A 14,704-nucleotide genomic window follows, 5' to 3' on the forward strand; every position below is an offset into this window, starting at 1 on the left:
AAGAAAGAAAACTCATTTGGCAAGGCACAGTGGCTCATACCTGTAATCCCAGCACTTTGAGAGACTGAGTCAGGAGGATTGCTTGAGTTCAGGAGTTTGAGACCAGCCTGGGCAACATAGTGAGACTCTGTCTCTACAAAAAAAAAAAAAAATTAAGTTAGCTAGGTGTGGTGGCATGCTTCTATAGTCCCGGTTACTCAGGAGGCTGAGGTGGGAAGATTGCTTGAGCCTGGGAGGTTGAGGCTGCAGTGAGCCATGACTGCGCCACTGCATTCCAGCCTGGGTAACAGAGCAAGACCTATCTCAAAAAAAAAAAAAAAACTCACTAGCTGTGTGGCCCCAGATAAGTGATTTAACCTCTCTGGTCCTCAATTTTCCTGACTATAAGATACAGGAACTATTCAATAAATACTTGTTGAATGAATAAATGATTGAATCAATAAAACATCTAACTCATGGACTGTTGTAAAAATTAGCTGACTTAGTACACATGGAAGGCTTAGAATATTTTAGTATGCCCTATGCAAAAGTTAGCAGTTACTACTTTTTAAAATAGTATTATTTGTGGTTATTATATGCATCCATCAAGATTTCTCTCAAATGTCACCTTCTGCGGGAAGCCTTCCCGGATGAGACCAGACAGATGAATTCCTTTATGGAGAATTAATCAGAGACGTTGAAGAGTGAATTAATAAAAAGTTTACTCATACAGTAATGATGTCGGTCAGGCATCTCAGGGCCTCCAAAGGACTTTATGCGGTTCTCTCTTTAAACTCTAGCAAAACATGTTCCAGGAAAACTAAGCCCACTTGATATATTCTGTATTCTACACCCCACACCAGGTTCGGAACACATCGTGGTAATTATAGGGCTTCTCTCCCTGCCTGTAAACAGACTGAGCTAGCCTGTCGTAACCACTAGACTGAGCTCCTCAAAGCAGAGCCTGTCTCACTCACTCAAGTATGCCCAGCACGTTACCCAAGCCTAGAACAAGGACACTTCTCAGTAAATCTTGGTGGATCAAATGAATGAACCGTTCTCTTCCCTTGCTTCTCAATTTGGAACATGCATAAGCCCAGGGATATGCAGTGGAGTGTAAAGGATTCATAAACTCGTGGCAAATATTTTGGATCAACAATTTTACTTCATCTTTGGAAGGAAAACTCATCTTTTTATTAAAATGGTCATGTCATGGAGTCGAATGTGATTTTTTTTTTTTTTTTTTTTTGAGACAGAGTCTCACTCTATCACCCAGGCTGGAGGGCAGTGGTGCGAGCTCAGCTCACTGCAACCTCCACCTGCCAGGTTCAAGTGATTCTCCTGCCTCAGTCTCCCAAGTAGCTGGGATTACTGGTGTGTGCCAACACACCCGGCTAATTTTTGTATTTTTACCAGAGATGGGGTTTCGTCATGTTGGCCAGGGTGGTCTCGAACTCCTGACCTCGGGTAATCCACCCGCCTTGGCCTCCCAAAGTGCTGGGATTACAGGTGTGAGCCACCATGCCCGGCTCGAATGCAAAATTTTTTATGACGAAATTAGACTTAAAAGAAATCTCTGTGGAAGAGCTGGTTCCTAAAACCCCTAAATGAGAGGGCACATTTCCCTTGTTTTCTCTCTATTGGAAAACCTGAAAAGTAATATGTTAGTGCAACTGATGTTTATAAAGGAAGAGTCATGGTTGTTCAGGATCGGTCGGTGTTAAACAGAAGGAGGTCTATGAGCCACACGGGATAAGAAACGTTATGTGATTGGATCTTAGACAATTGTGGGTGAATCTGGGGGAGGTGAGGACCCAGAAAGGGATGGTGGTCAAAACTAAAACAAGATAAAGATATCATCTCACCCCAGTTAAAATAGCTTATATCCGGTCAGATGCGATGGCTGACGCCTGTAATCCCAGCACTTTGGGAGGCTGAGGCGGGCAGATCACCTGAGGTCGGGAGTTCACGACCAGCCTGACCAACATGGAGAAATGTCTTCTCTACCAAAAATACAAAAAATTAGCCAGGCGTGGTGGCGCACGCCTGTAATCCCAGCTACTCATGAGGCTGAGGCAGGAGAATTGCTCAAACCTGAGAGGCAGAGGTTGCAGTGAGCCAAAATTGCGCAATTGCACTCCAGCCTTGGCAATAAGAGTGAAACTCCGTCTCAAAAAAAAAAAGCTTATATCCAAAAGACAGCAAAGAACAAATGCTGGTGGAGAAAAGGGAATCCTCATACTCTGTTGGTGGGAATGTAAATTAGTACAACCACTATGGAGAATAATTTGGAGGTTCCTCAAAACTAAAAATTAAGCTAAAAATTGATCCTGCCATCCCACTGCTGGGTATATACCCAAAAGACAGGAAATCAGTAGCTTAAGGAGATCTCTGCACTCCCATGTTTGTTGCAGCACTGTCCACGACAGCGAAGATTAGGAAACAACCTGAGTGTCCATCAACAGAAGAATGGATACAGAAAATGTGTTGCTTATACACAATGGAGTACTATTCAGCCATGAAAAAGAATGAGATCCTGCCATTTGCAAAAACATGGATGGAACTGGAGGTCATTATGTTAAGTGAAATAAGCCAGGCACAGAAAGACAAACTGCATGTTCTCATTTATTTGTGGGAATTAAAATAATCAAAACAATTGAATGAGGACAGGCACGGTGGCTCATGCCTATAATCTCAGCACTCTGGGAGGCCGAGGTGGGTGCTGAGGTTGCAGTTGAGGTCAGGAGTTCCAGACCAGCCTGGCTGACATGGTGAAACCCCATCTCTACTAAAAATACAAAAATTAGCCAGGCTTGGTGGCGCATGCCTGTAATCTCAGCTGCTAGGGAGGCTGAGGCATGAGAATCACTTGAACCTGGGAGGCAGAGGTTACAGTGAGCCAAGATCGCACCATTACACTCCAGCCTGGGCGACAGAGTGAGACTCCCTCTCAAAACAAAACAAAACAAAACAAAACAGTTGAACATATAGACAGAAGGTTACCAGGGGCTGGGAAGGGTCGTTGGGGGGATGGATGGGGGAGGTGGGGATGGTTAATGGGTACAATACACAACACAAGTAGAAAGAATGAATAAGACATACTATCTGATAGCACAACAGGATGATTATTGTTAATAATAATAGTACATTTCAAAATAGCTAAATGAATGTAATTGGATTGTTTGTCACACAAAGTTCTTAAGGGGATGGTGACCTCATTCTCCACAATGCGATTATTTCTCATTGCGTGCCTGTATCAAATATCTCATGTACCCCATACATATATACAGCGACCATGTACCCACACAATTCAAAATTAAAAATTAAAAAATAAACTATATTCGTGATGGCAAAATAATAATAATAGTATAGGGTTGGCAGGATCTTGTTTAAAAGTTACTGAGGCTGGGCGTGGTGGCTCATGCCTGTAATCCCAACACTTTGGGAGGCCGAGGTGGGAGAATCACTTGAACTCAGGAGTTCGATACCAGCCTGGGCAACATAGAGAGACCCTTATTTACAAAAAAAAAAAAAAAAAAGTTACTATCCAGGGAGCGCTAGGGTTGCTGGAGGAGGAGTGTATCAAAGTTTTTTTTTCTGTGACTAGTATTGGGTTTTAAGTCTCTGTAGGTCAGTCTGCTGGGCAATTTAGAAACTGAACCGGGACAGGGAGGACAAATTGGAACCTACAAGGACAATCTAGGCCAGGTGCGGTGGCTCATTCCTGCAATCCCAGCATTTTTGGAAGTCGAGGCAGGCGGATCATTTGAAGTCAGGAGTTTGAGACAAGCCTGGCCAACATGGTGAAACCTCATCTCTACGAAAATACAAAAATTAGCCGGGCATGATGGTGGGTGCCTGTAATCCCAGCTACTCAGGAGGCTGAGGCCGGAGAATCACTTGAACCCAGGAGGTGGAGGTTGCAGTGAGCAGAGATGGCGCCATTGCAGTCCAGCCTGGGCAACAGAGCGAGATTCCGTCTCAAAAAAAAATAATAATAATTAGAATCCTTGAAGACAAACTGGAACCCCCGCCCCCCACCAACGTCTCTTTTCCCACCTTCAACCTCAATTCCACGCTTGACCTGCAGGGGAAGCTGGTGCCCTTCGCCCCCACAGAGCTGCTCCGGTGGGTGCTGGCCCCAAGTTCACCGACGCTGAAAAGGAGACCGGCAGGAGCAGGTGGAGTCCCAGAGGCTGCCCCAAGCCAACAAGGTGAGCCCACAGACCAGTCACGAAATGCATGAGCCATGTGGGACCCGTACCCTGTGCAGACCTTCTCACAGCACCAGCCGCTGTGTAAATCTAATGCACATTTCTCTTTTAGACAACTCTAACCAACAGCCACCTGCAGAAAGCTATTCTAGGACACACAGGCCCAGCTTAGCTAAACTGGCACTGAACAAAATCAGCATACAGCCGAGAGAGGGAACTGTCATCCAGAAACTTCACGATGGAACAGGAACTAAGCCACGTGACACAATATGGGACCCCTTTCTCAGGGAACTCCATGGTATTGTATAATGTTAAATCTGTGCGCCCAAGAGTCAGGGTGCTGTGGCGGGAAGTCTAGCTTTGCCATTCACTGGCTGTGTGACCTTAGGTAAGTGAATTAACCTCTCTGATCTTCAGTTTTCCTGAATATAAAACCGGAGTCATCAGGCCTGGCGCGGTGGCTCACTCCTGTAATCCCAGCACTTTGGGAGGCCAACATGGGCAGATCACGAGGTCAGGAGATCAAGACCATCCTGGCTAACACGGTGAAACCCCATCTCTACTAAAAATACAAAAAAATTAGCTGGGCGTAGTGGCAGGAGCCTGTAGTCCCAGCTACTCGGGAGGCTGAGGCAGGAGAATGGCATGAACCCGGGAGGCGGAGCTTGCAGTGAGCCGAGATCGTGCCACTGCACTCCAGCCTGGGTGACAGAGCTAGACGCCGTCTCAAAAAAAAAAAAAGTGCCCATGTCATAAGGTTGTTGTGAAATGAAACAATGTGTACAGAGCTGAACCTGGTGCGGTGCACATTGTCTGGGCTTGTGGTGGACTTTACTGTGTTTCTATTATTTCCAATTCCCCATTACTTGTTCCTGCTCTGTAATCTAACCTATGCTGACTGATACATAATGCCAACCAATGAATGTTAAAACCAACCTTAGTAGTAGTAGTATTTGTGGTAGTATCATTATTAGCAATATCATTTTTTTTTTTCTTTGAGACAGAGTCTCCCTCTATTGCCCAGGCTGGAGTGCAGTGGGGTCATTTTGACTCACTGCAGCCTCTGCCTCTAGGTTCAAGTGATTCTCCTACCTCAGCCTCCCGAGTAACTGAGATTACAGGCGTGTGCCACCATGCCTGGCTAATTTTTGTATTTTTTGGTAGAGACTGGGTTTCACCATGTTGGTCAGGCTGGTCTTGAACTCCTGACCTCAAGTGATCCTCCCGCCTCAGCCTGCCTAAGTGCTGGGATTACAAGGGTGAGCCACCATGCCCGGCCAACATCATTTTCTTTTTTTTTGAGACAAATTCTATGTCCCCTAAGCCGGAGTGCAGTGGCACAATCATGACTCACTGTAGCCTCCACCTCCTGGACTCAACCAATCCTCCCACCGCAGCTCCCCAAAGTAGCTGGGATCACAGGCACCATGCCTGGCTAATTTTTTGATTTTTTTGTAGAGACAAGGTCTTACTATGTTGCCCAGGTTGGTCTCAAACTCCTAGGCTCAAGCGATTCTCCTGCCTCGGCCTCCCAAAGTGTTGGTGGCACAGGGTGTGAACCACCATGCCCAGCCTCAAATTTTTGAAACGTAGAGTTGAACAAATAAAGCATATCTGAAGCCCCATTTCCACTGTTTAGGCTTCTAATCTGTGGCCTCTGATTTAAACATATTCTTCTAACAAACGGACCTTCCCCAAGGCATTACCCAAGGTCATTGTAACACTCCCCACTTTTCCTGAGACACTGCCCACATGCTCAGTGACATACCCACGCTAGCCATTCAGTGCTGGCACGCATGGATGCGAGGGGTGCCATTGCAAAGTGCTGAGTGCAATGTGTCACAGAGAGGTGAAATATGGAGTTAAGTTGATTCCCAGTTAGATGGACTTGTCACATTCTAGGTCAGTTCCTGATCCCTGCTAGTCCTGCCCTCAAGATCAAGCAGTCTACCTGTCCAGTCTCCAGTCTGCTCCCAGGAGGACTCAAAGGAGGAGGCACTGAGAATTGAAGTGTCTTTGAAATTTGAGAGAGACAACCGGGCGCAGTGGCTCACGCCAGCAATCCCACCACTTTGGGAGGCTGAGGTGGGAGGATCACTTGAGGCCAGGAGTTCAAGACCAGCCTGACCAACACAGTGAAACCCAGTCTCTACTAAAATACAAAAATTAGCCGGGCATGGTGGCATGCCTGTAATCCCAGCTACTCGGGAGGCTGAGGTAGGAGGATTGCTTGAACCAGGGAGGTGGAGATTGCAGTGAGCTGAGATCGCGCCACTGCACTCCAGTCTGAGTGACAGAGACTTTGTCCCCCCCCAAAACAAAACAAAACAAAAAAATTGAGAGAGAGAAGTTTCTCAGTAGGTAATAAACCTACTGTGCTGCCTCTGTTGTAAAAAAGAATCAGCTTATGGCCGTAACAATTATGAGACGTGAAAAAGACAAAACAAAATGTTGTGTGTGGCAAACTCATGAGTCTTTCTGTGGTAGTTAAGCTGTCTTTTGGGATGCAACTTACAGAAAATAAAACTCAAATCAGCTTAAAACAATCCTGATAATGTCCAACATATATAAAGAATTACAACTGGGGACCAGGTGCAGTGGCTCATGCCTGGAATCCCAGCACCGAGGGATGCTCAGGTGGGCAGATCACTTGAACTCAGGAGTTTGAGACCAGCCTGGGCAACCTAGCGAGACCCTAGCTCTACAAAAAATACAAAAATTAGCTAGGTGTGGTGGTGTGCGCCTGTAATCCCAGCTCTACTGAGGAGGCTAAGGTGGGAGGATCCCTTGAGCTTGGGAGGTGGAGGTTGCAGTGAGCCAAGATCGTGCTACTGCACTCCAGCCTGGGCGACTGAGCCAGATCCTGTCTAAAAAAATAAAATAAAAAAAAAATAAAGGTCAGGCACGGTGGCCCCGCCTGTAATCCCAGCACTTTGGCAGGCCGAGACGGGTGGATCATGAGGTCAGAAGTTCAAGACCAGACTGGCCAAGATGATAAAACCCCATCTGTACTAAAAATACAAAAATTAGCTGGGTGTGGTGGTGGGTGCCTGTAATCCCAGCTACTCGGGAGGCTGAGGCAGAGAATTGCTTAACCCAGGAGGTGGAAGTTGCAGTGAGCCGAGATCACGCCACTGCACTCCAGCCTGGGTGACAGAGCGAGACTCCATCTCAAAAAAAAAAAAAAATTACAGCCATGCACAGTGGCTCATGCCTATAATCCCATTACTTTGGGAGGCAGAGGTGAGAGGATTGCTTGAGTCTGGGATTTCAGGACCAGCCTGGGCAACATGGTAAGACGCCATCTCTACAAAAAAAATTTTTTTAAGTTAGCTAGGCGTGGTGACATATGCCTGTAGTTCCAGCTACTCAGGAGCCTGAGGTGGGAGGATCACTTGAGTTCAGGAGTCTGAGGCTGCAGTGAGCTATGATTGGGCCACTGCACTGCAGCCTGGGTGACAGAATGAGACCCTGTTTCAAAAAAGAAAGAAAGAAAGAAAGAAAAATTACAATTCAATAAGAAAAAAGATGACAATCCAATAGAATAACAAGTGAAAGACTTTAGCAGACTCTTCACAAAACAGAATATCCAAATGGCCAATAAGTATCTGAAAATAAATTCTCAATTTCATTGGTTATCAGGAATATTCAAATGTAAAACACAAGATTTCACACAGAAGATTACTCTGATGAGATACATACCAGAATATCCAAACTGAAAAAGCCTGATAATATCTAGTATTGGCCAGGTACGGTGGCTCATGCCTGTAATCCCAGCACTTTGGGAGGCCAAGGTGGGTGAACCACCTGAGGTCAGGAGTTCGAGACCAGCCTGACCAACAGGGCGAAACCCTGTCTCTACTAAAAACACAAAATTAGCCGGGTGTGGTGGTGTATGCCTGTAATCCCAGCTACTAGGGAGGCTGAGGCAGCAGAATGGCTTGAACCCGGGAGGCGGAGGTTGCGGTGAGTCGAGATCGTGCCATTGCACTCCAGCCTGGGCGACAGAGGAGGACTGTCGAAAAAGAAGGAAAGAAAGAAAGGAAGGAAGGAAGGAAGGAAGAAAGAAAGAAAGGAAGGAAGGAGAAAGAAAGAGAGAGAGAGAAAGAAAAGAAAAGAAAGAAAGAGAGAGAGGAAAAGAAAAAAAGAAAGGAGGGAAGGAAGAAAGAAAGGAGGCAGGGAGGGAGGGAGGGAAGAAAAACAAGGAAGGAAGGAAATAAAGAAAGAAAGGAAGGAAGAAGGAAGGAAGGAAGGAAAGAAAGAGAGAAAGAGTTTGTCAAAGAAAGAAAGAGAGAGAGAAAGAGTTTGTCATGCTTCCAAGACAGCCTCCTGCAGCGCCTATACTTAGTCTTTCATGTCTAGGAGGAAAGAGAGAGTCTTCCTCCTCTTACCAGTTGCAGAAATGCTTACCTTCATTATGATTGGACTTACTGAGTTCACGTATCTAACCTTTAATCAGTCTCAGAGAAGAGGGGCATATTAGGCACTAATTGCTTTTTGTCCAGGTTACCTGGGTGACCATTTCTGAACCAATCACTGTGGCAAGGAGGTGAGATTATGCTAATTGGTTCAAGCCAATCAGGGCTTACCCCTGGAACTGGGGGTATAAAGGGTGTCGACCTAACCCAAATGTTTTGGCTTTATTAATGGGGACTGGGGAGGAGAGGAATAGACATTGTGGATGTCATCACATGGGGGAGACATTTCTTATTTATTTTTAAACATTTATTTGAAACAACCATAAACCTACAGAAGAGTTGCAAATATAGTATAAAGAATGTTTTCACAGCCAGGTGTGATGGCTCTGGCCTGTAATCCTAGCATTTTGGGAGGCCGAGGTGGACGGATCACCTGAGGTTGGGAGTTCAAGACCAGCCTGGCCGACATGGTGAAACTGCATCTCTACTAAAAATACAAAAATTAGCTGAGCATGGTGGCGCATGCCTGTGATCCCAGCTACCTGGGAGGCTGAGGCAAGAGAATCACTTGAACTGGGGAGGCAGAGGTTGCAGTGAGCCGAGATCGGGCCACTGCACTCTCGCCTGGGCAACAGAGGGAGACTTCATCTCAAAAAAAAAAAAAAAGAATGTTTTCTCCCCTGAAGCATTTTGAGTGTAAATAGTCATATCGCTCTGAATATTATAGTATGTGTGTGTCCTACATGCAAGAACATTCCACTGTAAAGACACACTTGTTCCCTTTGATGAGTATTATATGGGCAGGTACTTGGAGACAACGTGATTGTTCACATTCCTCACCAAACTTTGCATTCATGTACTTATATCTACATCAACTCATAGATTCTAATTTTATTCAAAGGGTTATAATCTGTTACTTTCATTTTTAACGTTGATGCTCAAATTGTCCTAGGGTTGGCCAGTGGGAGCCTTTCAGGCTGGTTCCTGTGTCTTTCCAGGTGTTCTCATCTTTTTTTTTTTTTAAGCACTTCCTTACTTTCTGACCCCAAAAGATGCCCCGGGTGCCTCTTGTACATTCGCTGTCCCCTCACCCCTGGAATCAGCTATTATTCAAAGGAGAATCGCGGGCGCTTCTGATGGCTGGTGGCCGACCCCTCACCTCCGAATGACCCCCTCAGACTCTTGATTTCAATGCGGCCAGTCGGCCAATGGCAGAGGCGATGCTCCAGCGGTTGCCATGGAGACCGCCAGGCCGCAGAGCGGAAGGAGGTGGTGACGTCACTGCGGGAGCAAGTGCAGCGGCCACCTCCTCGTCCTAGTCCCGCCGCAGGGCACTGAGGGCAACCTCTGGGCCAGCGGTGAGGGACGCGCCTCCCTGCCTGCCAGGGCCACGCCTACGACACTCCGTTGGCTGTTGCCCCAGGGAGATCAGCAGTCCCAGATCGGGAGAGACTGTTGGGGCCTGCGAGACCTTTGGAGGCCACGCCAAGAAAGGGGAAGCATCATCTTCAGACCCTCCTTGGTGCAGCCTTGCCCAGGACCCGGGAGCCACGAGTCAGGTGGCAAACACGGCCTTCTGCTTCTCCAGCACTCGTAAGTCCCTGGGAATCTTCGAGCCCACTCAGAGGGAGCCACAGAAGCCCCGACGTTGCACAGCCCTGCAGGCAGGGGCTGGGGGCATCCTTCACTGAGCTGGACGAAGGGGTCCTGGGAGCAGCCTCCGGCCCCTGAGGCCTCACTCTCTCGTAGCCTTTGGGAAGGAATCGCGGCATCCTGGATAATTTCGTGGATTCCCGAGGCAGCTCAGGTGTCCACCAGCGGGCATACTGCTGCCTCAAAGAGTTGGGCAAGATGCTGTTCGGGGTGAAGGACATTGCACTGTTGGAGCACGGGTGCAAGGCCCTGGAGGTGGACAGTTACAAGTCCCTGATGATCCTGGGGATCCCAGAGGACTGCAACCACGAGGAATTCGAAGAGATTATTCGGCTGCCCCTCAAACCTCTAGGCAAGTTCGAAGTGGCTGGGAAGGCCTATCTGGAAGAAGATAAATCCAAGGCGGCCATCATTCAGCTGACGGAGGACATCAATTACGCCGCGGTCCCCAGGGAGATCAAGGGCAAGGGCGGTGTGTGGAGAGTGGTCTACATGCCCCGGAAGCAGGACATCGAATTCCTGACCAAGTTGAACCTCTTTCTGCAGAGCGAGGGCAGGACGGTGGAGGATATGGCCCGGGTCCTGAGGCAGGAACTGTGTCCCCCAGCCACGGGCCCCAGAGAGCTGCCTGCAAGAAAGTGCTGTGTGCCTGGGCTGGGGCAGAAGCCGGAGGCGGGGGCCACCGTCCGGATGGACGCGGTGCCACCTCTGGACTCCTCCGAGAAGGAGAGCAAGGCTGGAGATGGCAAGAGGGGCAAAAGGAAGAACAAGAGAAACCGCCGGCGGCATCACGCCTCAGACAAGAAGCTGTGAGGTGGTGGCATCGGGTGGGCGTGGGGAGTGTCTGAGGGGGTGTGAGTGATGACTGTGGGAGGGTAGGTACCACCTCAGTACGTTTAAGGAGTGCGAGTGAGTGTGGGTAATGCAAGGGAGGGTGGGAATGACTCTAGTGAGTGGGTAACTTTGGAGTAAGAATGGGTATCATTTGGATAGCACAGGTAACATCTGACTAGTGCGAAAGAGGTGGATATCTTTATCTGAGTTAACTAACTTGTGGGTTACATCTGAGTGAGTGTAGTTAACGTCTGGGTGCCCATGGCTCATTTATTCATCCTACAGATATTTATTGCATACCTACTATGTTCCAGGTACTGTTCTAGGAGCTGGGGATATGGAAGGGAGTAAACTCAATAAAAATCCCTGCCTTCATGGCACTCAGAGTAAGTGGGTAATATTTGAATTACTTGGAGACATCGGAGTGAGCGTAGGTAGCATTTGAGTACATGTGGGTAACAGCTGAATGATCATAAAATCTGGTTGAGTGTGGATTGCTCATTCATCCATGTATCCATGCAACCAACAAAATTTCCTGAGGACCTACAGTGTGCCAGGCACTGGGGATACAGAAGGGGAATAAATAGACCAAAACTTTGCCCGTGACTCTCATAGTAGCTATTTGAGTAGGTGCGGGTAACATTTGGGTTACTTGAATACATATTAGTGAGTGTGGGTAGCATTAGAGTGTGTGGGTGGCATCCGCGTATAATTGAAAGTAGTTGTGGGTAATATCTGAGAGTGTGCGGGTAACACCTGAATATGTGAATGGGTATCATTTGAGTAGATAAGAGTAATTTCTAAGTGAGGAAGGGTCTCAAAGACCCACAAACATCTTCCGCCAGCCGAGAGAGCCCGCGGGACCAGCCGCGCAGGCGCAGTCGGAGCCAGTAGCCAGCAGCGCGTCCGACCGTTGCTATGGAGACCACAGGCTACCCGCCCCCCGCCCCCCCCAGGCGCCTGCGCCCTTTGCAGAAAATGGAGGAGGGGGAAACGGTCCTGGATTCCAAGGTTTTGCAGATCTCTTCCTGGAGCTGAAGAAAACTCACGCAGATCCAGGAGGAACGTGTCAGGGAGATCCCTACTCGGGAGAAGGGCCGCCATCCTCCTTCGGCTGTCACCCGCGGCCTGATTCTGGGGACAGCCTCTCTTGCTGGGGGGAGGCGGGCGGCACGGACCCCTCTAGCTTTGCGCCCTCCTGGAAATCCTGTTATTGCAAAGTCTAGAGCCGTTTTCTGTGTTTCAAAAGCATGTACCCTGAATGTACCTCTGGCACAAACTTGTTCGGAGTGGGCCACCCTGTTTTGCGCATGTCAAGCAGAAACCATGGCTGAGAGTGAGTTGCCTGCTCCCCACCTCTGAGGAACTCAGTGATCTGTGAGCGGCTCTTGAAAAGCTGTCGCCTTCTCTACACGCCGAGTCTCTCTTACAGAATTGGTAAGAAGCAGGACCCTTCTGCCCCGATTGGCGCCCGGGTTGAGGGTGTGAGTCTCCCCAAGTTAAATTCCAGAAGCTCTGGCTTGGTGAGGAGGAGTGAACTCCACTCTCTAAAGAAGAGGCAAGGCTTCTGGGCAATGGTCCAAAAGGAGGTAAATAATTAAGAGGCCATTTTCAAGAGTTACCAATGAACGACGTTAACACTGAGGTGAAGAAGAATTTTAAAAATCAGGTAAAATCCAAATACATGTGAGTAGGCAGATCTTTTGCTCAGAGACAACGGACCTGTCGATTTGCAAACTTGTTAGTTCAAGGATCTGCAAAGGTTTGAGCTGAATCTCTTTTCAAAAATGTAACTTACACACAACACAAAGACTCAGCCTACCAAATTGTAATGTCAGAGACTCCTAATGTCTTTTTTTTTTTTTTTTTTTGAGACAGAGTCTTGCTCTGTCACGAGGCTGGAGTGCAGAGGTACAATCTCAGCTCACTGCAACGTCTGACTCCCTGGTTCAAGCGATTCTCCTGCCTCAGCCTCCCTAGTAGCTGGGACTACAGGCACACACCACCATGTCCAGCTAAATTTTGTATTTTTACTAGAGAAAGGGTTTCACCATGTTGGCCAGGATGGTCTCAATCTCCTGCCTCGGCCTCCCAAAGTGCTGGGATTGCAGGTGTGAACCACTGCGCCTGGCTTCTCTGTTGATTCTTTTTTTTTTTTTTTTTTTTGAGATGGAATCTCCTTCTGTAGCCCAGGCTGGAGTGCAGTGGCGCGATCTCGGCTCACTGCAACCTCTGCTTCCTGGGTTCAAGTGATTCTCCTGCCTCAGCCTCCTGAGTATCTGGGACTACAGGTGCACACCACCATGCCTGGCTAATTTTTGTATTTTTAGTAGAGACAGGGTTTCACCATATTAGCCAGGATGGTCTGGATCTCCTGACCTTGTGATCCGCCCACCTCAGCCTCCCAAAGTGTTGGGATTACAGGCGTGAGCCACCACGCCCGGCCTGATCTTTCTATTCCTTGTAAATGCCCGGCCTGGGCATACCCACTCGCAGAATATTGTACTACTGCGTTCGTTGCTGCATCCCAGAGTCTGAGCTTGAATAAATGCTACGAAAGCCTCCAGCGTGTTTGTTGCATGCTGCTCTCCCATCAAGGCATAGTCGTTGTATAATAAGGGATAGTGTGACATTTCTTATCATATTGCAGCATGAAGACTGTATTTTGTGCTTATTGTGGATTTCAGGGGTATAACATGTATATTTGTGATACACAACATGCATGGTTGTTCAATGTTGCCCATGAAATCAAAATCCTACCACTTCTCTTTCAAGATTTTCTGGACCAAAGTGTATCCTGGGACTCCAATGCAAGTTGTCATGCAAAACTATCACCATTTGAAGCTACGTAGCTGAGTGAAGACATCACTGGTAGGGCAAATCCCAAGCAAAAATTCACAAGTCAATTGAATGTGCCGGCTGTTGGAGGGCTGCATCCGGCTTCTGTAAACCCCTAATTTCAAAAGAGGGTGCAGCTAAAACTCTTCATTGTTCTTTGTGATTGAGATGCTGTTTTGTACAAATATGAACCCATAAAATAAATGTATGCTAATGAAATCATAGTCTGCCCCTTGACATATGGGGGGGAAATCCATGTAAGATTTAATTTGGAAAAATGATGTGGCTGCTAAAACAAGTACTGAAAACTGCTTCCATGGCCTGAAGTTTTCCAGGACTGCATTTATTTATTTATTTATTTTTTTGAGACGGAGTCTCGCTCTGTCGCCCAGGCTGGAGTGCAGTGGCGCCATCTCGGCTCACTGCAAGCTCCGCCTCCCGGGTTCACGCCATTCTCCTGCCTCAGCCTCTCCGAGTAGCTGGGACTACAGGCGCCCGCCACCACGCCCGGCTAATTTTTTGTATTTTTAGTAGAGACGGGGTTTCACCGTGATCTCGATCTCCTGACCTCGTGATCCGCCCGCCTCGGCCTCCCAAAGTGCTGGGATTACAAGCGTGAGCCACAGCGCCCGGCCGACTGCATTTATTTTTATTTTTATTTACTTATTTATTTTTGAGACAGAGTCTGTCTCTGTTGCCCATGCTGGAGTGCAGTGGCATGATCTTGACTCACTGCAACCTCTGCCTCCTGGGTTCACACTATTCTCC

General features: G+C 47.8%; 1 protein-coding gene across 3 annotated transcripts in view; it reads left to right on the forward strand.

Annotated features, from left to right (window-relative positions):
- Window positions 1-14,155, forward strand: part of LOC131382595 (paraneoplastic antigen-like protein 8C) — a 22,128-nt gene extending 7,973 nt beyond the window's left edge. Inside the window, exons 2-3 of one of the 3 annotated variants that reach the window (XR_009212160.1) lie at window positions 4,070-4,193; window positions 13,874-14,155. Coding sequence is in view for 1 of the 3 variants with exons in the window: in XM_058434950.1 (XP_058290933.1) it covers window positions 10,463-11,077 (615 nt within the window). In the remaining 2 variants the exon portion in view is untranslated. Of the gene's footprint in view, window positions 1-4,069; window positions 4,194-4,305; window positions 4,510-10,077; window positions 12,536-13,873 lie in introns of those variants that run through there. The other 2 variants (XR_009212161.1, XM_058434950.1) reach the window with 2 other exon arrangements.
- The last annotated feature ends 549 nt before the right edge of the window (window positions 14,156-14,704 follow it).

Source organism: Hylobates moloch, unplaced genomic scaffold (genome assembly GCF_009828535.3).
Source record: "Hylobates moloch isolate HMO894 unplaced genomic scaffold, HMol_V3 SCAFFOLD_127, whole genome shotgun sequence".
NCBI classification, from domain to species: Eukaryota; Metazoa; Chordata; class Mammalia; order Primates; family Hylobatidae; genus Hylobates; species Hylobates moloch.